The sequence below is a fragment of the Salvelinus sp. IW2-2015 genome, linkage group LG19 (assembly GCF_002910315.2).
Source record: "Salvelinus sp. IW2-2015 linkage group LG19, ASM291031v2, whole genome shotgun sequence".
Lineage (NCBI taxonomy): Eukaryota > Metazoa > Chordata > Actinopteri > Salmoniformes > Salmonidae > Salvelinus > Salvelinus sp. IW2-2015.
This window is the reverse complement of record NC_036859.1, coordinates 21,043,052-21,071,047: the sequence shown is the minus strand read 5'-3', so window position 1 is coordinate 21,071,047 and position 27,996 is coordinate 21,043,052. Positions and strand designations below refer to the sequence as shown.

General features: G+C 41.6%; 2 protein-coding genes across 5 annotated transcripts; one reads left to right on the top strand and one right to left on the bottom strand.

The window, feature by feature from the left end:
• Positions 1–67: 67 nt before the first annotated feature.
• tgs1 (trimethylguanosine synthase 1) lies at positions 68–18,312 on the bottom strand. Of its 2 annotated transcripts, none has more exons than XM_024009481.2 (13): positions 18,124–18,312; positions 14,637–14,701; positions 14,039–14,184; positions 11,810–12,512; positions 10,719–10,848; positions 8,347–8,433; positions 7,960–8,134; positions 6,631–6,997; positions 6,324–6,488; positions 3,883–4,026; positions 2,715–2,931; positions 2,096–2,174; positions 68–269 (listed from the first exon to the last, which is right to left on the bottom strand). In XM_024009481.2, coding segments are annotated over exons 1-13 (2,394 nt in total). In that variant the 5' UTR covers positions 18,126–18,312; the 3' UTR covers positions 68–155. The 2 variants fall into 2 exon arrangements, with proteins under 2 accessions (XP_023865249.1, XP_023865247.1); XM_024009479.2 differs by lacking the exon at positions 18,124–18,312 and adding an exon at positions 14,809–15,025.
• LOC111979150 (DGAT1/2-independent enzyme synthesizing storage lipids) lies at positions 15,046–24,178 on the top strand. Of its 3 annotated transcripts, none has more exons than XM_024009482.2 (8): positions 15,046–15,128; positions 20,249–20,308; positions 20,900–21,294; positions 22,174–22,341; positions 22,650–22,843; positions 23,063–23,123; positions 23,219–23,358; positions 23,498–24,178. In XM_024009482.2, exons 3-8 carry the CDS (start codon positions 20,970–20,972, stop codon positions 23,600–23,602), a joined length of 993 nt encoding a protein of 330 aa, XP_023865250.1. In that variant the 5' UTR covers positions 15,046–15,128; positions 20,249–20,308; positions 20,900–20,969; the 3' UTR covers positions 23,603–24,178. The 3 variants fall into 3 exon arrangements, with proteins under 3 accessions (XP_023865250.1, XP_023865251.1, XP_023865252.1); XM_024009483.2 differs by lacking the exon at positions 15,046–15,128 and adding an exon at positions 15,488–15,565; XM_024009484.2 differs by lacking the exon at positions 15,046–15,128 and adding an exon at positions 20,081–20,114.
• The last annotated feature ends 3,818 nt before the right edge of the window (positions 24,179–27,996 follow it).

Here is a 27,996-nt window from a genome sequence, read left to right as displayed (position 1 = left end):
AAAATGTGTTTTTTGAAAAATCAAAGCAGTAAAACGTGTATAACCACATGGGCAGACTAACACAAAACAACAGATGGTACGTCTACACATCATCATGCACAAAAAAAAAAACTGACCTCAAACTGAGATCAGGTTTAGCATTAGGTGAAATAAAACTAGCCATCTGATTTAATCAAATTGCCAAAATATGCAGTTATTGTCTTTAACTTGTTGTTGAGAAAGTTCTGTTCCACCTCTACTCTCCCACCAGGCCCAGCAAGAGAGGCGATCTGGAACCCAACCATAAAAATAAAACATTGTTACTATACTAATTACAAGTCCGAGTCATTGACATGAACATTTATTATAGACAAAAAAAATCAGCACCTTGATTTATAATGGAAAGTATATTTAAATTAAAAGTTAAATTAAAAGTAATGTAATAGATTTGTACACCTACAAAGCTGGCCAGTTATTATTTACAGAGGCTGTCTTCAGAGGCAATAATGATTTATCTTTTCACTAATTGGTCTTTTGACCAATCAGATCAGCTCTGAAAAAGGCCTGATGTGATTGGTCAAAAGACCAATTAGTGKAAAAAAGATCAGAATTGGGGTGCCTGTTTAAACTCTGCCCTGTTTGCTAAACCACGGTGTTCTGACAGTAAAGGCCAGACTGACCTAAATATTTTTATTTAACTAACCTTAGTCAGAACCCCCACAATCAAASCCCTCTAGAGAATGAAACAGAAAAATAACAATACTCACTAACTCAGAAAATAAATGGGGGCCTAGTGCAATTAGCCAATACGCAAATGGTACCAATTGATCAACTGGGTGGCTTGGGTCAATACACTCCTCTTTATTTGGACAGTGAAGCTACTTTTCTTTTTTACATCTTTCTGCCTCAAACTTTCTCATTCATCATTCACAATTAATGCATGATTATCCATAACCATGGTAGCATCAACATTAATGTAGAAGTGTTCAGAAACATCTTCTATTCTTGCTTAAAATAAAAGTGACTACATTATTCACCATTCAGTTCCTATTGGCCAAAACAAGCTGTGAACGCATCCAACAAGTCTGTAGTGACAGGTTATGTTGTCATTGTGTACAAGGACTATGGGACCAAATACTAAACGTTTGACTACTTTAATACACTAAGTGAATTTGGCCAAATACTTATGACTTCTTCAAATRGGGACTAGATACAGGTAAAACAGATGTATAAAAATACCCTCAAATAAAAAGGTGACATTCTGTACTGTCGCCTCATATGAAACAATCCAAAATCCTGGGGTATATAGCCAAATTTTAAATATTTTAGCTTCACTGACCAAATAAATACGGAGTGGAGTGTGCTTCTTCTAAGCTCATTATACTTATCTTCTGATAACAGCTACCATGGACTTAGCTTTATAGTAGCAAGTAGTAGTAGACATGCACTCAAAATAGTTAGATCTACCACTGCTAAATAAGTAGGTCAATAGGTTACCAAATAGGTGACAGCCTGCTTTGTTAGACTGCTGATAACATGCATGAAGGCATAATGAAATCATGAGGCCAATGTAGCCTTTCCCAGCTCTGGGAGCCTTTGATCTGACAGTGAGAACACTTACAGCCCCAGGCCACGGGATAGCACAGAGATGGGCAACCAAGTAAATAAAGGAGAAGTATGGGCATTCCCCAAAACATGCTCAGCCGGGCGCCTGGCATCATCAGCTCTGACTACGGCTATGTCCTAACTTTTCCTGAAGTGTGCACTTGCACATTTTCTTGCATGGATTTATCAAATGGTGGCAACTCCCTCTTGCCAACCCTTATACCAATCCAATGATGAGGAATGTGCAAGTACACACTTTGGGATAAGGGTGGTGAATTGGGATGCAGCTTTTATCCTCTTCCATATAAGGAGCCCTGCAGAAACATCACACTTCTATAGGCCTTCAGACTGTACTGCTGTAATCTAATTTACACTGAAATATCAACAAATAGAAATAGATCTCGAATCAATGGTAGAAAATGAGCCAAGCATGACTAGCATGCACGAAGACTCAACATCCAAATATGAGTTGCAAACCACCAATACTCCTCCACTTGTCCATATAACCTACCTGATCCATGTCTGCATTTCGTGGGAGGAAGTACACAATATTATCAGATATTATTTTGGACAACCTGAAAATGTCAAAAGTATTAAGAGTTAAGGAAAACCGTGTTCAACTCTTCGACAACATAATAGAACGCTACAATGCGTGTAAATACTAGTGGAATATTAAAAGAAACTCAGATTGGCAAGAAAAGACCAACCCACAAACAAAACTAACTGTACATTCAWAGTTCCTCAAAAGGCACTAGCACATCTGAGCTATCTTTTTTGGTAACAGTTAAATAAAATGAGAAAATAGAAGGAACCCGCACACTACTCTTGATAGTATCACTGCTCTTTAATAAGCTTCACGTATCGGCCTCACGGCCCTCGTCAGAACGTGAGGCTGATATGTAAAGCTTATTAAAGAGCAGTGATACTGTCAAGAGCAGTGTGCGGGTTCCTTTTTTTCTCATTACATCCACAAATCCTGTCTTCACATTCCCCCTTAGCTAGCTAACAAACTGCTGGCCTTGTCACTCTGCCTCTATCTGCGTGTGCCTCTGTCCTGGCCCGTCTCAGAGTCTGGCCTGTTGCCTGACTAATAGCCTGAGAGCAGCTTCATTGTGAGAAATAAAGGATATCCATTTGGCGACATCATGGTCTTGATATCGAAGACGTCTGCGCTGAGGTAGTCTGGGCCGCCCCAGGGGGGGCTGAGGAACACCACGTCTGCCCGCAGACGAGGTGCCAGCTGCAGGAAGTCTCCCTGCACAAAGTCGATGCGCTCTGCCACCTTGTAGACCTGGGCGTTGTGCTGTGCCAGGGCCAGACGCACCGGGTCGATGTCAATGGCTAGCACTGCATGGGGGCAGGGACATGGAGGACAGAGTCAGACACACAGGGAGTACCACTCAGGACAACATGCTCTATATCTGTTTAAATGTCTGGAGGAAGGGACAAGAGGACAGAGTCAGACACACAGGGAGTACCACTCAGGACAACATGCTCTATATCTGTTTAATGTCTTGAGGAAGGGAGGACAAGTAGACACACAGGGAGTACCACTCAGGACAACATGCTCTATATCTGTTTAAATGTCTGGAGGAAGGGACATGGAGGACAGAGTCAGAACACAGGGAGTACCACTCAGGACAACATGCTCTATATCTGTTTAAATGTCTGGAGGAAGGGACATGGAGGACAGAGTCAGACACACAGGGAGTACCACTCAGGACAACATGCTCTATATTGTTTAAATGTCTGGAGGAAGGGACATGGAGGACAGAGTCAGATACACAGGGAGTACCACAGGACAACATGCTCTATTCTGTTTAAATGTCTGGAGGAAGGGACATGGAGGACAGAGTCAGACACACAGGAGTACCACTCAGGACAACATGCTCCTATAGTCTGTTTAAATGTCTGGAGGAAGGGACATAGACGGCCAGGCTGCATCCCAAATGGCACCGTATTCCCTATGTAGTGCACTACTTTTGACCAGAGCCCTAATCCCTATGTAGTGCACTACTTTTGACCAGGGCTCATAACTGCACTATATATGGAAAGACACGCAGACTGAGTCAGACACACAGGGAGAACCACTAAAGACAATATGACACATCATAACTGTTAACCTATAGGATATAATATGGGCCCCAGAGGTTTTCCTGGTCACGTCACAGGGTCAGGAATACTGTTGCCCTATTTATAAAGGCAAATACAGATACAGTAACCAAAAATATCTAAAGTTAATAAGATATTAAAGCAAAGGAGCCTCTGAAGCCTGGCTCAAATATGATGCTACTATACCCCTCTTCCCAGTGAGGGCAAACTGGATGGCGTTGCCTCCCACTCCACAGAAGGCGTCTATGATGAGTTCAGAGTGGAAACTCTCCTGGACCCTCAGGGCAATGTGCTCTGCTATCTTCTCTGGGGTAACAGAGAACCAGCCCTCTGTACAGACAGACAAATGGACAGAGTGAAAGGCTTTAACAAACTGAATACAAAGATGCAATTAATATTGTCTCATTTTACTATGTTAAAATGAAAAATATATATGCAGTGTAGAATTGTTTTATTTATTGATTCATATTTTAAGAAATCATAATTGAATTTATCAGATTTTGGGTGTTCCCCAATGCAAAGCATAGCCACCAGAGGTCAGTCAACTGTAAAATGRTTTTGTTCAAACAATACCAATCTGATATTCAAGCCAAATATTTTGATTCATTATTGATTTATCAAATTTGTACAGAAATATGATATCATCTAATTGATTGATTTTGTGGGCTCATAAGTCATGCTAGTTCCATTTGCAACTTCCCCAAAATAACCAAAACACTATTAGATGGTTACATTTTAAAACAGCTGTCATTCACAACATTTTACTGCAGGCAAATGACAAATATTAGGCYTGCTGGAATATAAAGTAGGTGTGTGTACTTTCAATTAAATTGAGAATAGCCTGAATATACCATACAAGACAACCCAAAAAGTATTGAATAAGTATGCTGTGGATATTGAGGAATATTTGAGACTGGGATGCTTCATAGACCAACCACGTCCTCCTGTCTCCTCACCTAGACCATCTGCCTTTATTCTCGAGCAGCCATCGCCGGTTTCTTTTCAGTTGCTTGTTTTCACAGCCTCCTCAGAGAATAAACACCTGCTAAGGCAAACAATGCTGGGAGTGCACTCTTCTCGTGTAACGCTTCACCTTCCTCACTCTCATTACAGTACTCATCCCTCCCTCCATTCTGAGAAAAGTGGCTGAGGAGAGGGTGTTTCACAAAGAAACATGGATGGACTTTCCAATTGAGCTCAAGGGAGGATCCGTAAATAGATACATTTTATTTGTTTTCCTAATGTTCGCTGAGATAGGAGATATTCCTTTCAGTTTGCAGTGGATTCGCAAAACAGATTGCTGTTCCTGAAGGAAACCTCTAACACTATGTTAGAGTTTTTATTACCTATATGACTTCAGTCCCAAAATACTAGATTACCCCTCACACTCTGCTCTCTCTCATCAGCCAGGCACTGCTACACGAGGCTGTATAGAGACTTTCTCTGGCTTTCCTCCTGTATCTAATTGAGCAATAGACACCATATGAATCTGATAGGACAAGGTGTAAATAATCTGGAGTGAGTTTCAGCCATGCTGTGGTATGTATCCTGGCTCTCCTCTGTTGACATGAATAAGTGAGTAGTTACGAAGGCTCTGATCTCGTTTTCAAACAGAATTCAGAATGCACTGTGAAAGATCTCTGATTGGTGCGAGGGGAACATATTAGTCATAATACTTTGGAGAATAGGGAGAGATTCGGCAGGACGAGATTGGCCCTCTGATAACAGATAAACTCTTTGCCAGAAAAAGGTTGGAGAACCAATTGACGTTTTGAACTAATGTTAAAATCAATGTTTAAAATGCTAACTCAAGAAGGATCCATTTGGAGGTGGAAAAAAAAGCTTTAACTGAGCACTAACAGTATGAATATTTGTGCTTCCAGAGTACAAGGTTGCTTCTGTTTCCGCTACAGTATCTACACTTTGTGTTGGAAATGGAAAACTAATCCTTCTACTTAAATGAACCTAATCTGCATACAGAGTGCCAATCATTAGTCTCTTATCAGTGCAGAGTCATAGTCTGGTGCACTTAAATGAGAGGACATGTGCACGAGCAGGGAACGAGGAAGCGAGAGAGAGCGAGAGTAGAGTTGCTCTGCTGGGAGACAGGGAGGAAGCCTGCTGGTGTCATGTGAGGCAGGAGGGTGAGGTATGCTTCACTGGCATCAGCACTTCTCCCTAAAGACAGACCGAGGTGGGCCCTGCCTGCCAGCTCATCCATGTGCCCTCTTCATCCCCACCACCACATCTCAACATCCCTGACTCTCTTCCCCTCTTGACAACACGATGTTAGACTTCAGGAGCAGCAAAACTGTAGCTTTTACCTTGGACATACAGCCATTCGTTTCTCAACCAGAGAAAAATACTTAACATTCAGTCACCTTGAGAAAATCCTTTTCTTTTCAGAATAAAGTGCATTCCTGAATCACATTTGACCCTCTGTTTGGGCTGCATTAATAGATGTGGTTGGGAGACTACAATAGGAGAATAGTTATTCTCAAACTAGAGGAATATTAACAACAATATGGAGGTCAGGTAGTTCCTCCATATGATTAACCCTTTCTGCTGGAGCCTGTATGAAGAAATTGGTTGTGTTTTCTTAAGTGTGTGTTTGCTCCGGGACTCACCGTGGTCCAGCTTGATGCCCTCATCGTACCTGGAGAAGAGACGGTAGCGCTGGGCCCAGTACTTAGCCAGCTCGGGCTCCGCTGCAATCTCAGCTGGCATCACTCCACATTTTCTCCTTTTCTTTGTCTTCTTCTTCTTCTTCTTACCAGTCTTCCCAGTAGACTCTGGGAAAGAGGCAGCGCAAAAGTAGTAAATTGTACAAGACTTCAACAATCAAACAAGAAATACACCCCAACAAGTATAGATCTGACATGAAAAAGCCCTGGGTTAGAAAAAGGTCTAAACCGGCTGTTGAGGCAAACCCACCTGTGTTATTATGTTCAAGTGCATTGGGAACTAAGTAGTCTGGTATGTCCAGTGAGTACACCTCTCTTCTGAATTGAATCTCTTCTTCCTCTTCTGCTTCCTCTATTCTGGTGAAGATGTTCTGCTGGGAGGGTTGAGGGAGCTGCTCAGTACAGTCCAACTCCAAACAGAGTTGAGGACTATCTTCCTTCTCCTCTTCCTCCTGCATCTCTTCCTCCAGTCTCTCTTCTTTTCCCTCTGACTGTGGACAAGCAGGGCTCTCCTTGTCAGCATGCTCCCCGTGCTCATGTGACTGGCCTTTTGACATGTCCGGGACGGCTGTGTGTGTGCTGTTGTCTTTCTGAACCCTCTGGAGGAAACTCTGAACCTGAAAACAGAGCAGCACGTGAGTGAATACAACAAACACGCATGACCAATGAACGCTAGATGAACAGAAGCATCACAACAAAATCATTCTTTAAAGTAGGCCTCAACGGGGATCAAGTCATTTCTACTGTGCCTGCTGGATGATGGTGCCATTTGCTGCAGACAGTAAATACTGCAAGTCTTGCCCAGAAGATCAATTCAGTGAGCTCAAGACAAAGATCAATGGAAAAGCACTGCATTTAACTGGTTTAAGTCCTCTCACAGTGCGACACATTAATAATGTCTCAACACAGTAGAAACACACGGATGTCCACTATACCTGTAGGTACACTAAGTCATTACCTTTCTGAAGTGCAGTACCTTGACAAGTTTCAATTTCTCTGGGATAACACAATCCCGCACAGTCAGCAAACAGAATAGTAGCATTTCCTAGCCTCTCTACCATGGTTTGAATAAGCATGTTTGAGTTCATAGCGACCAGCTGAACACACTCTTCCTGTCCTCCTCAAGGTCAGCCAGTGATGTGCACAGTCTTATCAATGAAATGTGACCGACTCAAATAATGATGATCCATGAACTTTAAACAGTGCGGCTACCCTCGGACCAGTGCAGTGTGGCGGCTCATTGTAAATAGATTCAGTTGGTTGAAAAAAGCAGCTGCATGCAGAAAGAAATGTGGTGTGTCAGGAGGCCAGCACTGACAGGAGGGGAGAGAGGATGGCAGTATTGGCTGTGCTCCCATTCTCTCCTCTCTGCCAGTGGAGACTGAGGCAGCGTAAGACATGAGGTAGACCTCTCTGAAAAGGCTCCCCAGTGTCAACTACAGGGCATCTCACCCACCTGCTAATCCAGTCAGGAGCTGCTATGAAATGTGGGTGTGCGGTACTAAAACGAGGGTGATTCTATTTGAATCGCAATCAATAGTAATCGTACTGTTTGTGAAAATAATTTGTCAAATTTTACTTTTTGAAAGGTCTTGGTCAACTTGGGCTCTGTGTTATCCCCCTCTTCAGTAAAGAAGGTGTGCGTGTTGATGTGGCCGGCTGCTTTCCTCCCTCCGTGTTGCTTCCTATTCCTCCCAGCCCTACTTCCATGGTGGTGACTGGGGCTGGGCTTAAACTTCAGCACGCTCTCAATCCTAAAAAAAAAAGACTGTCCTCTTAGAATATCAATCTCAACCATTTGTACATATACCTGGATTATTTTCAAAATGTCACCCTATTGTATAGTGCACTACTTTTTGACCAGGCTGGGTCAAAAGTAGTGCACTTTATAGGGAATAGGCTCCCATTTGGGACGTGCTCCCATTTGGGACGTAGTTCCAAGTCTGAGGGAGTAATGCTGACTTACATGGGGTYGTGGCTGCGCTTTAATCCCAGTTTATCCCAGGCTTCATCCACAGACATCTGAGGGTTCTCCTCCACATCCAGTTCATGACTGGGTCAACATATCAGTAGAAGATAGATCAATACACAGCATTAGCCTTACACACCATCACAATGATCGAACAAGACTGCATTTCAATTGGTACCATATTCCCTATATAGTGTACACTTTTGACTGGAGGGCCCTGGTCAAAAGTAGTACACTACAAAGGGAATGTATAGCCAACAGTAGAACGTTTATGAGATGCAATAGACAAGAAAAAAGAAATGTGGAAAAATATTGTTAGTCTCACAAAGCATTGTGTAGGCTAAATCACATATCAGTCCCCTGTACCAGCCTTTGGGTTGGAATGGGCCATCACGTGATGTTTACTGATTTATGCATACAGATTCCATTTATAGAAACCTTGGGTATTGAAACATGGAGAAGCATCAATCTGTGTCTTGGACATGAACATCTCCTTCGATCAAAGTGAAATTGAAAATACGGATGATAAGCACTTCCATTCATTCCCCTGGCTGACACTTTTACATGCACTGTATCATAGACAATAATGAAAGCCTTTACAAGGTGAATCGTAGACAATAATGGAAGCCTTTACAAGGTGAATCGTAGTTCAATTCAATCCCCTATGAAAAATATGTCAGTCACTGTCAGCATATACAGTGGCAAGAAACAGCATGTGAACCCTTTGGAAATACCTGGATTTCTGCATAAATTGGTCATACATTTTGATCTGATCTTCATCTAGGTCACAACAATAGACAAACAGTTTACTTAACTAATAACACACAAACAAGTATACGTTTTCATGTCTTTATTGAACACACTGTAAACATTCACCTTGCAGGGTGGGAAAAGTATGTGAACCCTTGGATTTAATAACTGGTTGACCCTCCTTTGGCAGCAATAACCTCAACCAAATGTTTTCTGTAGTTGCGGATCAGACCTGCACAACGGTCAGGAGGAATTTTGGACCATTACTCTTTACAAAACTGTTTCAGTTCAGCAATATTATTGGGATGTCTGGAGTGAACTGCTCTCTTGAGGTCATGCCACAGCATCTCAATCGGGTTGAGGTCAAGACTCTGACTGGGCCACTCCAGAAGGCGTATTTTCTTCTGTTAATCATTCTGTTGTTGATTTACTTCTGTCTTTTGGGTCGCTGTCCTGTTGCATCACCCAACTTCTGTTGATCTTCAATTGGCGGACATATAGCCTAACATTCTCCTGCAAAATGTCTTGATAAACTTGGGATTTCATTTTCCTGTCGATGATAGCAAGCTGTCCAGGCCCTGAGGTATCCCCAAACCATGATGCTCCCTCCACCATACTTTACAGTTGGGATGAGGTTTTGATGTTGGTGTGCTGTGCCTTTTTTCTCTCTCCATACATAGTGTTGTGTTCTCTTTCCAAACAACTCCACTGTAGCTTCATCTGTCCACACTATTTTGCCAGTAGGGCTATGGAACATCCAGGTGCACTTTTGAAAACTTCAGACGTGCAGCAATGCTTTTTTTGGACAGCAGTGGCTTCTTCCGTGGTGTCCTCCCATGAACACCATTCTTATTTTACATATTGTAGGCTCGTCAACAGATGTTAGCATGTTCCAGAGATTTCTGTAAGTCTTTAGCTGACACTAGGATTCTTCTTAACCTCATTGAGCATTCTGCGCTGTCATCTTTGCAGGACGGCCACTCCTAGGGAGAGTAGCAACAGTGCTGAACTTTCTCCATTTATAGACAATTTGTCTTACCATGGACTGATGAACATCAAGGCTTTTAGAGATTTTTTTGTAAGCCTTTCAAGCTTTATCAAGTCAACAATTCTTAATCTTAGGTCTTCTGAGATCTCTTTGGTTCGAGGCATGGTTCACATCAGGCAATGCTTCTTGTGAATAGCAAACTCACATTTTGTAAGTGTTTTTTATAGGGCAAGGCAGCTCTAACCAACATCTCCAATCTCGTCTCACTCATTGGACTCCAGGTTAGCTGACTCCAATTAGCTTTTGGAGAAGTCATTAGCCTTTGGTTTCACATACTTTTTCCAACCTACACTGTTTAAATKATGTATTCAATATAGACAAGAGAAATACAATTTGTATTTTAAGCACACTGTTTGTCTATTGCTGTGACTTAGATGAAGATCAGATCAAATTTGATGACCAATTTATGCATAAATCCAGCTAATTCCAAAGGGTTCACATACTTTTTCTTGCCACTTGAAACAGTGATTTCCAGTTATACTATTATTGGTACTATATTGCTATGCCAACAGAAGGAAGAGGACAATACTGTAAAATACTGAACATTTAGATAAATTGCCATGTAGTTTACCTTCGCTTAAGTTTTGTGACTCTTTCATCTGGTGGTTCATCATCATCATCATCATCATCATCATTATTAGATGCTCTTCTCTCACTTGATCTGTTGTTGTTTTTCTGGTGACACCTGTCCTGTTTGGAATCTGAAGGGGGAAAAAAGTGTACATCCATTTGTTCCTACAACATTGCATTCTACATGCATGTTTTCTGAGCAAGAGGATAAAACGGGGAAGGAAAAGTCAGCATGTGGTGTAAAACAATGCTACAAAGCCAGATAAAAACCGAGATGCTATGAAACAGAAATGACAGCAGTGTTGTGTGGGATCAGTCACAGACAAGATGGAAAGTTCCATTTTTACAGAGCATCCATCACAGTCTACAAAGTCACAGAGAGGAGAGGAGACAGCTGTTGATTCAGGCAGTGGTTCTTTGCTCGCTCTGACTAGAGGAACCATTAAAAATGCACGGACCTGTGTCACATGGTCCTTTCATTCAAAGGAACACATCTTTTGATAGTATGATGTATAAAATATTCAGACAGTCACCCAGTTTGGAGAAGAAAAAAAAATTACAAGGACTAAAATATATATGTTAAAAGGGAGGTGTGTAGGACATATTGCTATCGCCTACCCATTCTGAGTAGGCTATAGCAATAATGTGTCATTTAATTGGGCTGCATGGTTGCAATAGGCTACTCTGACAGCTTTAGTAGTGCCGGGACGATACCAGTATCGCGATACTCATTAGTATTGTGGCAAGGAAACAAAACACGAAGCTGATTTAAATTACTTAGGAAAACAGCCCTGATGTTGGAAACAGACATCATTATGTTGTCATCCAGAGTCACATGTATTTACTTTCCAAGCTAAAGCACACAATATTTAACATTTTTTCTAAAGGACCAAAGAGTGAGGTCTGCCTGGTGTTTTCATTTTGCCACGAAAAAAAAACAAAACACAATATTTATTTAGTTTTTAATAGATTTGAGCGCAAGAACTGTGGGAATCACTGCTATATCAACAGTGTCAGTCTCTTCAACGATATAGGATAGTTTACTGAACTGAGACAGAAATATCATGTATGTAGGCGGGTGGAAGGTCTCACCTCTTAATTCAGTGGACTTAGTTGACGAGGCAGTTCTTTTACGATTACCACCATCACAAGGTTCATCATTTCCACAGACGTGGTCCACTTGTTGTTTGCTCAAATCACACCGACCAACTCCCTCTGACAGAAGGCTCATCTGCCCAATCAGATCGACCACTTCACTAGTGCCCGCCTCACTCCGCTCCAGCCTTCCTTCAAACTCTAAATCCCCTGGGTCACAACAATGAGTCGGCTCTCCTTCGGCTTCACCCTCATGTCCAGGCTGCTTTGTTTCAATGGGTGCACTGCTTGAGTAGTCTATGGTCCATCCCTGGGCTGCCCAGTAGTTGAACTGCTCCCAGTAGTAGAGAAAGGTGTGGCTGGCGTGTTGCTCCCATGCCTCCTTAGTGCCTGGGCAGTCCCAGGGGGGCTCTGCTGTGGCTGGACAGCTGGAGGTCTCAGGGTGCTTCTCCAACCAGCCCTGCCACAACAACCCCTCTCCCTGCTGGCTCCAGTAGTCTTCCCAACCCTCCTGGGCCTGGGAGGGTTGAGGTTCTGCCTCTGTCTCTCCTTCTGGCCTCTCACTGAGATCAAACCAATCAAACGCCGGCTTGGTGCTTTCAACACTGGGATCATCCTTCTGCGACTGGAGTGGATCATCTTCATCCAGATTCTCAGGGGCTGCTTCCCAGTGGTTGGCATTCTTCCTCAACTTTCTCGCCTTTCAGGAGAGACACAAAGACACTAGGTGAGAGAGAGCATAGGACTATGTGATAAAGTGACCCTAACCCACAAATATAGAACATGCACTGTAGGCTACAGTCAGAAATGGTAGAACGATTTTTTTGACAGTGTGTGCAGGATTTTTTTGGTTTTTGCCTGATTTAGATATGCTTCTGCTTATAATTTCCGACATTTTGGTAAGCTGTGTTAGTCAACTTGTCTATAATTAGATACATGCTGCTTCTCTTCTGTCACTATATGTTGCCTTAGACTTGAATAAACTCTTGCTCACCAGAATAAATGGATACAATGAATGCTTCAATCTAGTTGACATCAGAAAAGTTCTCTCTGTCATCTGTTTTCTTTCGGGGCGCAAATACATTTAGGGACCCGGATAAAACGCAATAACTAAAGCTGTGAAAACGACCAAACATGTTTCTGATAAGATTTCAGTTTGGCTTGAATGCATAGCCTATTTTAAGTGTTTGAAATACTATGATGCTGATAAAGATAGCACCATTACAGATGGTCCCTAACTGCATGAGCATTCTCTCAAGATGTTGAAAGAAATAAATGATATTTCTCCTGTTCCGAGTCAAAATGTAGCCTACGTTTGGTGTATCCTTTTCAGTGGCGACCCGTTATGAGCCCACATTTTTTGGGGGTTGCCTGTGTCGCATGTTGTTTTGAAATGAATACATATTACATATCAGTTTGCAAACAATGTAAAAAAATAAAATGGAGTTAATAAAGCCGCATACAAACTTGGTCTCTTTTTTTGCTTTCTTGAGTAAGGTAGCTCCAAAATGCAGGTGTTTCAGCCTAGCTCGGTGGATTATGTGGTGGGGCAGCCAGCGAAATATACGGAACGTAGGGGTTGGTAATGCTCTCTAGTTACGCCGTGATTGGCTCAGTGTTCTGTCATTCATGGGGACACCACATCACCGCCAAATCTAAGTGTAGCGCTAGAAAATTCAAGCCCCTTGGGTGATGCCAAAGAGTTACATTAGAAGTGCCCATCCAAGAAGGCTCAAGGTCATTGGCCACAGATAAAATGTCAAATCACGTTATCTACCGTAGCTTTAATTGGACTGATCATGTCAACATCTTACTTTCAAAATCTTAGCTAGCAGTCATCATGAAGTCGACAATCTACTGGCAAATGCTTTTTCATCCTTGTCATATGAAGAGAAATAATGGAGAAATTATAGATAAAACGTATCGGTGCTCATCGGCCATAAACAATATACAACAAGTTGGAAATCGCAAATTCAACAATGAGTGGTTTGGAAGGAATCAGTGACAGTGGCTAACTGCAAGCATTGCTGAGCAATTTGGGGGGGGGGCCTTAGACTGCTGCGCCACTCGTGAGGTATTGTTTTCGGATATATTCGGATATAACTGTGGGGACTGCGGGTTATGAGTCAACCCGCACATCAGTAATCGGAGCATCATGACCTCTTCTTTCTTTTAGGTGGACTCTGGTGAAGGATAAACAGGCAATGTTTACTTGCTACTACTTACAGATTTCCTCTGTGCAGAGGAACTTATGAACTCTACAGGCAGTCCCATTCTGGCCATAAGCTGGGCTTCTTCATCGATTGGTTCATCCTCCTCCTCCTCAGTCTCTTCATCTTCTGCCTGGTCCTCTCCATGCTCATCCTCTGCCTCTGAGTGCAACAATAGGCTGAGTTAGACAACTTTCAGGTTTCAAAAAAGCTTGTGAAAAGGTTGGCAACATTCATGTCAATGTCAATTATTGGGAGTGGTTAGGTTAGCCAAGTACGACAACTCCACGACATACTTCAGAACAACGGAGTTAACCTGCAACTAGTGTGGGCAAACTGGAGCTCCACGTCACATAAAACTATTGATTGTCAAAAACTATGGATTTCAGTAACCATAGCCCGCAATTACATGTGACAATAACCTGTGTAATTGCGGGCTACTCACTGGATGACGAAATCCGTACTTTTGATCAAAACTTGTATGAGATGTCTGAGCTCCAGTCGGTCACACTAGTCTGATCAACGCCGTTGATGTGAAGTACATCGTGGCGTTGAGCTTTACTTGACTAGGGTTAGGTATGTCCAATGATACTACATCATTGGTTATGTCCTACCTTGCAGTCCACCTTCGGCCAAGTTAGTGATGGCTTTACGGTCAGATCTGTACAACTCACGATCCCTACACCGGGAGAAAAAGAGGACACAATCAAAGTGAAAACAATGCAACACAGTTTACATTGTGTGTTGTACTTGTATAGTAACTATATAGCTAGCTAGCTCACTTACTGTACAAAAGCTCTCGAACACAAGCAGTGTATCGTCCCATCATCTCCAGCCAAGCTCCTTTGGCTGAAAATAATGTCGGCAACCACATTCCATTTTCCATGATCAATCATCATGTTCACACTTGTTAGCTAGATAACGTTAGCGGAAAATGTAAATAGAGAAAGGCTCTTTCACTGCTATCGAAGTTCACCCGGATACACACACGTGTTGGCTTCAATAACATTCGTTCCTGGTTGTGCCACATGAATAAGGAACCGGGTAAACCAGGACAAAAAAGATCAGGAATCTTCCTCTCCTCGACCTACCAAAGGGATCAAAATGTATGTAATGATTTCATAACAAYATTGTATTGTTTATGCAATACTGGTATTGGTGTCTATGCAGTGGATGTTCTTAGCGTTTGCTAGTGTCAAGGCTAGTTGAGGTAATTTTATTATTGCTAGTCTCAGGAAGTAGCTAGCTAGCTGCCCTGCTAATGTAGATAGCAGCTGGGTCTGGTTGTCTGCTGATGGTGCTTTCAAGACAAATGGGAACTCGGAAAAGTACGAGGTCAAATCATGACATCAGTGATCTTCAKGTCGGAAAGTCGGAGTTCTAGAAAGAGGCCCGAGTTTCCAAACTTTTTTCGGAGCTCTTGGCTGACAACGTTACGAAAATGATCCACCCGCATCGATGTGGCCCAGAAGCCGTGCGTTATTAAGATTCTGAGTGGTCAGATAGCTAGTAACAATGAAATGAAGCTGGCATGTGGGGAATCGTAAGTGGCTCGTTTCAGCAAGTGTTATCTTGTTGTTGATACCATGTCTTGTTTTAAGGTTTTCATGTCAATGCTAATATGGCAAAACATTCACTAGCTAGCTACCCACAACTCCAACGATGTATTTGAGATACAACAAGTGCTTATTGTGCAAATGTGCTTGTTTTCAATAAACATTTGGAGACTAAATATAGTTTACATGTCAACAATCTAAGCCAACCCCGTCTTTTTTTYCCCCATAGTTGTGCAGGGGTCGTTTTTTTTGCTATGTGCTAGCACAAAGGCCAGCAGATGGCGATATTGAGACGTTTCATATTCAAATCAAACGTTTTCGTCACATGCGCCGAATACAACAGGTGTAGACTACAGTGAAATGCTTACTTACAAGCCCCTAACCAACAATGCAGTTTTAAAAAATACGAATAAGAAATAAAAGTAACAAGTAGTTATAGAGCAGCAGTAAAATAACAATAGCGAGATTATATACAGGGGGTACCGGTAATGGGGTCAATTTGCGGGGGCACTGGTTAGTCGAGGTAATTGAGGTGATATGTACATGTAAGTAGAGTTATTAAAGTGACTATGCATAGATAATAACAGAGTAGCGGCGTAAAAGAGGAGAGGGGCAATGCAAATATCCTGGGTAGTTGTTTTGGACGCCCCAGCTAGCACAGTGGATCTGGGCCGATTCTGGCTGAGAGTCAGACTCGGCTGACGTCATATGGCCCGAGTCTGGGCCGCCTTTGGCAGTATTACTTATGGCAAGGATGCGGGGATTGAGCTCRGACCGATTCTGGAGAGTTATCTGGCTCAAATGTATATATTACTTGGGACTCGGACCGATTGGGGCTATTCTCTGGCAGATGATTACACGGGCTGCTTTATATAATTAACATTTAATTTATTTTTCCATATTTTATAATTGTTTCTGTAATCAAAAAATACAATTAACATTTAAATTCAATTCTTTAAGAGTCCTGTGTAGTATTTGGAAACTTTGTGCAAGGCAATTGATAAGCATTTTAAACTTTGGATGGAGCCTCCCGAGTGGCGCAGCGGTCTAAGACACTGGCGCAGCGGTCTAAGACACTGGCGCAGCGGTCTAAGACACTGCATCGCAGTGCAAACTGCTTGCTACAGATGCTGGTTCGGAACCCGTGCCGGCTGCGACCGGGAGACCCATAAGGCGACGCACAATTAACCCAGTGTCGTCTGAGTTAGGGGAGGGTTCTGGTAAGATGCCGGCAATGTCATCAAGTTTGCGGACGACACTACAGTGGTAGGCTTGATTACCAACAACGACGAGACGGCCTACAGGGAGGAGGTGAGGGCCCTCGGAGTGTGGTGTCAGGAAAATAACCTCACACTCAACGTCAACAAAACAAAGGAGATGATTGTGGACTTCAGGAAACAGCAGAGGGAGCACCCCCCTATCCACATCGACGGGACAGTAGTGGAGAAGGTGGAAAGTTTTAATTCCTCGGTGTACACATCACGGACAAACTGAATTGGTCCACCCACACAGACAGCGTGTGAAGAAGGCGCAGCAGCGCCTCTTCAACCTCAGGAGGCTGAAGAAATTCAGCTTGTCACCAAAAGCACTCACAAATTTCTACAGATGCACAATCGAGAGCATCCTGTCGGGCTGTATCACCGCCTGGTACGGCAACTGCTCCGCCCACAACCGTAAGGCTCTCCAGAGGGTAGTGAGGTCTGCACAACGCATTACCGGCGGCAAACTACCTGCCCTCCAGGACACCTACACCACCCGATGTCACAGGAAGGCCATAAAGATCATCAAGGCACACACACGCACCCAAGCCACTGCCTGTTCACCCCGCTATCATCCAGAAGGCGAGGTCAGTACAGGTGCATCAAAGCAGGGACCGAGAGACTGAAAAACAGCTTCTATCTCAAGGCCATCAGACTGTTAAACAGCCACCACTAACATTTAGTGCCGCTGCCAACATACTGACTCAACTCCAGCCACTTTAATAATGGGAATTGATGAAATTGTGTAAAAATGTACCACTAGCCACTTTAAACAATGCCACTTAATATAATGTTTACATACCCTACATTACTCATCTCATATGTATATACTGTACTCTATATCATCTACTGCATCTTGCCATCTTTATGTAATACATGTATCACTAGCCACTTTAAACTATGCCACTTTATGTTTACATACCCTACATTACTCATCTCATATGTATATACTGTACTCTATACCATCTACTGCATCTTGCCTATGCCGTTCTGTACCATCACTCATTCATATATCTTTATGTACATATTCTTTATCCTTTACACTTGTGTGTATAAGGTAGTAGTTGTGGAATTGTTAGGTTAGATTACTTGTTGGTTATTACTGCATTGTCAACTAGAAGCACAAGCATTTCGCTACACCGCATTAACATCTGCTAACCATGTGTATGTGCACTAATAAAATTTGATTTGATGATTTGATGTCGGCTGAATTCCTGTAGACAGAAACGGCCCGTAGTACTTGCAAAGTGATCACATAACCAGCTAAGGAACATTATAACACTTACATCACCACATTACAATGTCAATTGAATATCATAAAATTTCTTCATATTCAGCATATTCTGGACAGTCGTTCATTCTGATTCCGGGCCGATTCATTCAGTTCCAGAGGGCCGCTTCTGGGTCGATTCCTCATTGCTAGCTGGGGCAGCATGAGTTCATAAGAGGGTTGGCTGACAACGTTACGAAAATGATCTGCTCGCATCGATGTGGCCCGAAGCCGTGCGTTATTATTATTACAGTCCAAAGGGAATCCATGCAACCGGCTATACACTCATATACCCTGTGGACCGGTCCATACATAAAACATTCACCATTCAGGCTGCAAAGGTGTTGATTTCCTCCTTAACTTCATTAAATAGCGAGAAGGCAGAAAACAAACAGAGAAAATATGCATACTTTCTTTATGAAACACCATTTTTCACCACTATTCTAGAGGGGCTAAATGCTAGTCCCGGATGTGGCCTATCGCGTTCAGCCAATCCGGTTGCAGCAGTCTTTTTTTTTTTTACCCTGGCTCTGAACAAATGACTATATGATCACGTGACACCATTAATTCCTCTGTGAAAGACTCAAGCGCTTTGAAACCAAATTAAGGCGGTTAAAAGTTAGACTCAGCGATATGACGTAGATGCAGAAAGTAAATATTATAGTGGGTCAGTTTCCGCAACAACTAAGCGTGTTGAAATAGAGCTATGCTACCCAACCCGAGCCCAACGGGCCCTGACATTCCACATCGAGTTAGGGCCGGGCTCGGGTAACACTAAATTTATCACTAACATTTTGAAGCTGAGCCATTTGCTTGTGCTCTACTGCGCACTACAGTCATCTGACTAAGATCATAACATGGTGCCTCAACCTCATCTAATATAAAACAGGTGAGATTATGAAAAAAAGTCAGATTTTAGTGACAAAGTAGCTAACAGCTAAGTGCTCTCATGTCTCTCCATTGAGCAGAGCAGCCCAAGTGGAGCCGTTGCTATGGATACACACAGACTCAGAGCCGCCAGCGGAGCGCATGCAGAGCGAGCTGTGCGCAGGGAGCGAGTGACAGACAGAGGGTAGCAGGTAATGGGTTTACTAACAGTAATTTATTTCTGATTTGTGGTTTCGGTCAGGGCCTTACATTTGGCAGAAGCAATCGTGCCTGGTTAGGGTAGGGTCTGAACTTTGCGTGCATGGGTAGGGCTTGGGCTTAAAAGTCATGCCTTTTGCTGGGCTCTACGCTGAAGCTCGGGGCTCAATTTCTCCACTGTTTTGGTGCTCTGGCTACCATKCTGTGAACAGCGTGAAGTGAATCCGTGCACATACTGTGTGAGAGCGAAGTCTTGCATCTCGCTCATCTGCGGTGCTGCTCGTGACAACCACTGAGTCTACCTTTAAGATGGCATCTCATGTAGACAACATATGCAGTTTGTTCAACTCCAGGAAGTGACATTGCAGGCAAGCTCAGTACCCCCCATCGAGTAACTCAAGTTGAATGCCACCTGGGTACTGCAGGCTGCCATTAGCAACTCAATTATCCTTATCTTATTCTGTGTTCTGTTTTAGATTTTTAATAATCAGTTCCAGGAAGTACATCTGCTCTATTAGAAGCAATTATTGGTACCATGATTGGGTCAAAACATTTTCTTATTTATGTGAAGATTGACCACGAAGATCGCAGTTTTTCAATTCACTATACTGTTTTCTGCTAACAATGCCTGCAGTTGCGCGGTCAGCCATGAACCTCTGTGGCTTAATGAGAGGGGGAAGTTGTACTCCCCTGGTCTGAACGCTGTGCCTAATGTCAGGAAGTAGCATTAGCCACCATGGTGCATGGTGTTGAAAAAGGTGTTTCATACAGAAAGTACGCATATTTTCCCAGTCCCCCCCCCCGCCTACTCGCCATTAAATCCAGTTAAGGAGGAAATGTACGCTTTTGCAGCCCGAATCGAGAATGTTTTATGTACGAACCGGTCCACTTATAGCCGGCTGCATGGATTCCCTTTGGACGGTAAGATGAAACGTCTCAATATCACCATCTGCTGGCCTTTGGTCTAGATAGAAAAAATGTGGGAGTGGGATGTCTTGCTTCCTCTTCCGTCTCTGATTGTGTGAACGGCTTGCCCTTTTACTTTTGTCTTTCAGGTGTTTCATGTGAGCCTGGTATGATCTGTCCTCAGTACTATTTACACTGGAAGAAAAAAGGTTTGTGAAATATCTACAAAATGTTGTAACTGTAAGTCATCCTGGATAAGTGCTAAATGACTAAAATGTAAAAATGTTTTTTTTTTTAAATAGTTGCAGTGAAATGTGTTATGTTACATGGTCAGCCATAGTATTAAGGCGCCCCTGGAGCAAATGAGGGTTAAGTGCCTTGCTCAAGAGCACACAGAAGATTTTTCACCTTCAGCAACATTTCAGTTACTGTCCCAAATCTCTAGCCGCTAGGCTACCTGCCGCCTAAAAAATGTACATTTTCATTCAGTGATGATACAAATGCAACCATTTGATTACTTGCAATTTGTGTTGCTTCTAAAGTAGCTGCACTTCATCTAGCTAACTTGATGGCTCAGTTTATAAATGCATGCAGATTTGTTTATTTGAGAATCAGCATGGTGTGTAAAACATTTATACTTGAGTTTTCATAGATACTGTATGGCAAAGTTGTTTTTCTATCCGATTCCCACTTAAACAATGTTTGCTCTCTGTCTTTGCAGAACAAATAGTAATATGAATGTATTAAACTGTACTGAAATATCACCTTATTAGCCCTCTTCTCTCTATTCTGTACTCCAGGCCTGCCCATTGGCAGATGGTATCCTTATTCGACTTGGCTTCCTTTGGGAGAGGCTAACTGTGTGGCAGTATGTCAAATGGGAACGAGTCCTGCATGTTCAGAGATGGAGCGGAGTTTGTGGCCTGCATCTTCCACGCATTTGAGGAATGGTCAGGACTAGGACCCCTGGAAGACTATCTGAGCTATCTGGAGTACCTGGCCTGGGTTTTCACACCTCTGGTTGTTGTTTTCATCCTGCCCTTCCTCATTGTGATCCTCCTCTACCTCTCCATACTCTTCCTCCATGTGTACAAACACAAGAACCAGCTCAGGGAGGCCTACTCCAACAACCTGTGGGATGGTGCTAGGAAAACTCTGGCAACGTTGTGGGATGGCCACGGGTTCATATGGCACGGTATTTATATATATACATATACAGTGAGCTCCAAAAGTGTTGGGACAGTGACAATTTTGTTGTTGTTTTAGCTCTGTACTCCAGCACTTTGGATTTTAAATGATACAATGACTGAGGTTAAAGTCCAGACTGTCAGTTTTAATTTGAGGGTAAGGTATTTACATCCCCTGCACCGCTAATGATGACAGATGTTGTCATCTTTGAAGCTTAAACATGAGTCGCAGATCTGCCCGGGAGGGAGGCTAAGGTTGTCAGGCGGGGCCTCTAGGTGCCGCAGTGCCACTATGTAAGCAATGATGGATGTGTTGCAGAGTTTAGGAATAGAGAAGTATAGAGTTGTACTCTTTTTCCTCATCTCTGTATTCTCACACCTCTGTAGTCTCACCTGCCTCTCAATCAGTCATGGGTCCATATTTACAGTGAGCTCCAAGTATTGGGACAGTTACCTGTTTTGTTTTGGCTCTGTACTCCAGCACTTTGGATTGGAAATTATACAATGACTATGAGGGTAAAGTGCAGACTGTCAGCTTTAATTTGAGGGTATTTTTATCCAAATCGGGTGAAATGTTTAGAAATTACAGCACTTGTTTTGTACGTAGGGGGGCAAAAATATTATGACAAATTCACTTATGTGTCTATTGAAGTAGTTTAGTATTTGGTCCCATATTCCTAACTTGCAATGATTACATCAAGCTTGTGACTCTACAAAATTGTTGGAAGCATTTGTTTGTTTTGGTTGTGTTTCAGATTATTTTGTGCCTAATGGTAAATAATGTAATGTGCCATTTTGGAGTCACTTCTATTGTAAATAAGAATATAATATCTTTCTAAACGCTWCTACATTTAATGTGGATGCTACCATATTCCCTTTTTTGACAGGATATGAAATCCATGGTATGGAGAAGATTCCAGATGAAGGAGCAGCTCTTATAGTCTATTATCATGGGGCTATTCCCATCGACTATTATTACCTTCTGGCAAATGTTATCATTCAGAAGGGACGGATTGTTCACTCAGTCGCTGATCACTTTCTGTTCAAAGTTCCAGGTAAGATCTTCACAGATTCATTTCCCAGTATCTAATTATAAAGGTGGAGATGTTTTATTCAGTGTATGTGCCCTCTGTATGTAGTTGGACAATTAAGTGTACAGTATATAGCCTACAGCTGCCTTAGTCCATTCTTACTACATGAGATACTAAGGCTGCGTCTACACAGGCAGCCCAATTCTCCTGTTTTTTCCCAGTAATTGGTCTTTTGACCAATCAGAGATCTGATGGGAAATATCTGATATCTGAATAGTGGGGAAAAAAGCAGAATTGGGCACTAAAAKCTGACCTGGTATTCTTCTCTGTAGGGTTCAAGCTGCTGTTGGAGGTGTTTAGTGTGATCCATGGGCCCCAGGAAGAGTGTGTGAAGGCACTGAAAAGTGGCCACCTCCTGGGCATCTCACCTGGAGGCGTGAGGGAGGCGCTCCTCAGTGACGAGACCTATCCACTGCTCTGGGGGAAGAGGAAGGGCTTCGCACAAGTGGCTATCGATTCCAAAGTGGTACATATTGTTTTTAGTCTCCTTCTGTCTTTGTTCCCAAATGGCACCCTATTCCCTATGCAGTGGACTACTTATAACCAGAGCTCTATGGCGGTCTGGTGCCCTATAGGTAATAGGGTCTCATTTGGAGACAGACAGTGCATGTCACTTTCCTCTTACACAGAATCATCACTTTATCTGAAGTCCTCTTACATGTTTATTGTCTTTACATTTTTTTAGCCAATAATTCCAATGTTTACTCAAAACGTCAGGGAAGGATTCCGATCTCTCGGCGGGTTAAGTATGCTTAACTATTCATTTTAATTGCAGTGTGACAAAACATTTTTTAACTTCACAGAAGAGCATAAATGATCTTGAAAATGTTATATTTCTCAGGCTTTTTCAGATGGTCGTATGAAAAATTCCGCGTGCCGATGGCCCCTGTCTATGGGGGTTTTCCTGTGAAGTTTCGTACATACTTAGGTGACCCCATCCCATATGACCCTAACATTAGTGCAGCAGAGTTAGCTGAAAAGGTAAGACATTATGCAACTGTGGCACATTTCTGTAATTCAATGGCTACTTACTGTCTGAAATGTAGAGCACACAAAAGTCAAATGATCGGGAAGGATGGGGTCAGAGTGAATTTTCCTCATCTTTCTTTCTGATTTTCAGACCAAACAAGCAGTTCAAGCACTCATTGACAGACACCAAATGATTCCTGGGAATGTCCTTCGAGCACTACTAGAGCGATTCCACAGCAGGCAGAAAGAAAAATAGCCTTTTGAATAGCCATAAGGAATAGCCTTTTTTTGTTTGTTATATGAAGCAGTTACATATTTTTAAGACAAACTGTTACATATTGAAAGTATTATCATGTGATCAGTTGAATGGTTAACTACAGATTTGGATCTTAATTTGAGCCAGTCTCCTATAGCAGGAAAATAATCCTGTAGATTATTATTAATGGACATTTTTGTAGGGGTTGATACATTTTTCAAAAGGAAAAATCTAGTTTGAAATGACAAACTTCAGAAGCCTTTTTAACCTCAAATACACTACAAAGTTCTCCTACAACAGGCTGATCAAATTAAGGTCCTGAACCTATACATTATTATTGTAGGTGTATCTTCAGGAGCTTTTTGCACTCAGATTTTGTCACAAAACAATATGTACCGAAGGTAAATTGTTATGGTATAATACACCGTAATTGGTTAATGTCAAATGTGCATATTGAAGAAATTGTATAGTGTTTTTTGTGCAAGTATGTATATACTTTGATTCCACAATTTATTTGCACACATTGTTCTAAGTTCCACCACTGCCAACAATTTCTATTTAAGAGGCCTTTATTTTGCTTAATAACTGCAAATATTGAAACGATATAGCAATTGTTATATAAGAAGCAATATAGGTATGAAGACCGGGCAGCTTTATTTCCTTTCACCTGGGTAAAATGTTTGAAATTTTATTTAAATAATTGTGTAATTTCCCCCMAAAAATGTATTGTGTACATTATGTGGAATTATGTAAGTATGTACTGTAGTTGTAGCCTATGCACCTTTTAAATCTATTGAGGTCCATTATGAAACAGGACAGAAATGATTTGTAATGTTAAAATAAATATATTTTATTATGAGTTTTGTGTGTTACAAGTCATTTCTGTTATTACAAATACTTTGTTTACTTAAAAAATGGAAATGGAGCAACATACAGCTACACCAAGATATTTGAAAAAAATATTTTATTACATTGTTCTTCCATAAACATGGGTACATTTTCTGCACTAGTGTTTTAATGTTTCGATACAACTTTAATCAAGTAATTATTTATGGCCTATGAATCAAATTTAACTAATGTGCAAAAGTTCACTAATGTGTAGCCTATTCTAAAACACGTTTAGTGTATTTCTCTGTACTAAAATGTATTTCTCTGTACTAAAATGTTTTGTTGGTAAAGTATTCTGCTTACAGGACGAGCAGAGTTTTGAATGTTGTTTGAGATTGCTCAGTTTGTTCACAATTCCTGGAGGAGATGGGGAAATGTACTTTGTAGTGTGGCTAGATGGTAGCTGTACTTTCCATGGTTATTGTGTATACTTTGTTAAATGTTATTTTGGTTTTCAGTACAAGGAAATTGGTACTGTGTTTAGTAGCGTATTGTAAGGCCATGTGTGCTGGGCACCGGTCAGTGTATGACACTTAAATAAATCACATCAATACATTTATTTTACCTAACTTGTCTTGACTTAAACTGCTGCCCAATGAAGGCAATCCAATAGTGAGAATTAAATAATATTTTTGATAAAGAATGATTGGATTTCTCCAATGGCTTTTTGGGGTTATTTCTCAGCACAGACAAACTTCATCACACACAACACAAGCTTAAAGAATGTTATACTACATTGTTACCAGAGCGAAACTGCTTTTGTTTGTCTAAGAGATGCTTGGAACTTAAACTCCAGCCTGAAGAGATCTGAGATATGGAACATTCTGGCATCCACACTACAGCACATACAGTACTGTACAGCTTATCTTAGTCCAGTACTGTCTAGGCTTTGCCCCCTGTACAGCTCTCACTGCCTGTCCTGTGTGATGTCCTGTTCAACTTATTAGCCTCTTGTTGGCTGATGTAGCCATTGTATGTATCCTAAATGGCTCCCTCTTCCCTATAATGCACTGCATTTGACTGGAGTCCTAGAGGGTGCCATTTGGGATGCACACATTGTCTGTGGAGGCTTGGAGTGCTTCAGTCATCCTCTGGAATGGTGGGGACTATTAGCTTTTGTATTATCTAGGTATTGTACTGTATGGCATGTTGTAGCCTACTGAGCCCCTTAATCAGGCATTGAAGAAGACTTGCTGTTAGATATGTCCTATACCAGGGATCATCAACTAGTTTCAGCCGTGGGCTGATTCTTTTCTTGGGTGGATGGTCAAGGGGCCAGAACATCATTTCAAATAACTTGTAGACTGCAAATTGACCACAAGAAGCCCAAACAGATATATTTGACAAAACATAATCATTTCAAATCTTGCTTAGATTTGTATATGAATAYATGCAGTGCCTTCAGAAAGTATTCCTACCCCTTGACTTGTTCCACATTTTGTTGTGTTACAGCCTGAATTCAGTCAGAATGTTTGTCTCAGCCATCTACACACAATACCTCAATGACAGTGAAAACATGTTTTAAGTAATTTTAGCAAATTTATTGAAAATCAAAAACAGAAATATATCCATTTACATAAATATTCACACACCTGAGTCAATACATGTTAGAATCACCTTTGGCAGCGATTACAGCTGTGAGTCTTTCTGGGTAAGTCTCTAAGAGCTTTGCACACCTGGATTGTACAATATTTGCACATAATATTCTTCAAGCACTGTCAAGTTGGTTGTTGATCATTGCTAGACAGCCATTTACAAGTCTTGCCATAGATTTACTATCTGATTTAAGTCAAAACTGTAACTAGGCCACTCAGGAACATTCAATGTCGTCTTGGTAAGCAACTCCAGTGTACATTTGGCCTTGTGTTTTAGGTTATTGTCCTACTGAAAGGTGATTTTGTCGCTCAGTGTCTGTTAGAAAACTCCAATAGGAGTTTCCCTGTGCGTAGCTCTATTCCGTTCTTATCCTAAAATACTCCCTAGTCCTTGCCGATGACAAGTATATCCATAACATGATGCAACCACTGCCATGCTTGAAAATATGAAGAGTGGTACTGAGTGATGTGTTGTGTTGTATTATCTCCAAACATAACACTTTTTATTCGGGACATAAAGTACATTGTTTTGCCAAATTTTTTGAGGTTTTAAGTGCCTTATTGCAAACAGGATGCATGTTTTTGAATATTTATGTTCTTTATAGGCTTCCTTCTTCTCACTGTAATTTAGGTTAGTATTGTGGAGAAACTACAATGTTGTTGATCCATCCTCAGTTCTCTCCTATCACAGCCATTAAACTCTGTAACTGTTTGAAAGTCACCATTGGCCTCATGGTGACATCACTGAGCGATGTCCTTCCTCTCAGGCAACTGAGATAAGAAGGACACCTGTATCTTTGTAGTGACTGGGTGTATTGATACACCATCCGAAGGGTAAATAATAACTTCACCATGCTCAAAGGAATATTCAATGTCTGCTTTTTTGTTTTTGTTTTTTATCCATCTACCAATAGGTGACCTTCTTTGCGAGGCATTGGAAAACCTCCTTGGTCTTTGTGGTTGAATCTGTGTTTGACACTCACTGCTCGACTAAGGGACCTTACAGATTAAACACTATTACTGCGCACAGAGTGAGTCCATGAAACTTATGTGACTTAAGCACATTTTTACCCCTAAACTTATTTCAGCTTGCCATAACAAAGGTGTTGAATACTTATTGACTCAAGACATTTCAGCTTTTCATTTTTTATTAATTTGTAAAAATGTCTACTTTCTACTTTGACATTATGGGGTATTGTGTTTATGCTAGTGACACAAAATCTCAATTGAATCAATTTTAAATTCAGGCTGTAACACAACAAAATGTGGAAAAAGTCAAGGGGTGTGAATACTTTCTGAATGCACTTTATATCTCTTTATTATGCATGGAGAATACTTTGGAACAGATCTCCAAAATAAAATCACTTGGAGCTGATTTGCTGGTGTTTTTACATTATTTTATGCCCACAAATAAACATTTGTCTTTTTGGGGGGCTCAGAAAAGTTGGGGGTGGGGGGGGGGGGGGGGGCAGTTGAGGTACCCTGTCCTAAACTGTTCCCCGCTGGTGTATAACTGCTATCCCACACAACACGTTCATTATGCAGAGATACAGCCTCTTCAATACTGAATGAAGAGGTAAATTGCACCTATTATCTAGTATGTCATCATGGAAAATGTATTTCCCCACACCTACCTATTTGCATACTCAATGCACTCAAATGTCTATAAATGTGCTGTTCTTTTGTTCAGTCTCTGCCCATTCTGCGAACACTACATTATATCAATAGCAATGCTGTTGGAATGCTGTATAACCAGTGGCTCTAGTGAAAATATATTAACCATAGTATAAATGCTAAATGACTTAAAATGTATAATACACATTACCATATTATAGCCTACCCATATCTTCTAGAGTTGCATACACATAATGTGACAGCCTGTGCTAACAAAACCAAAATTAACTAAGTGGA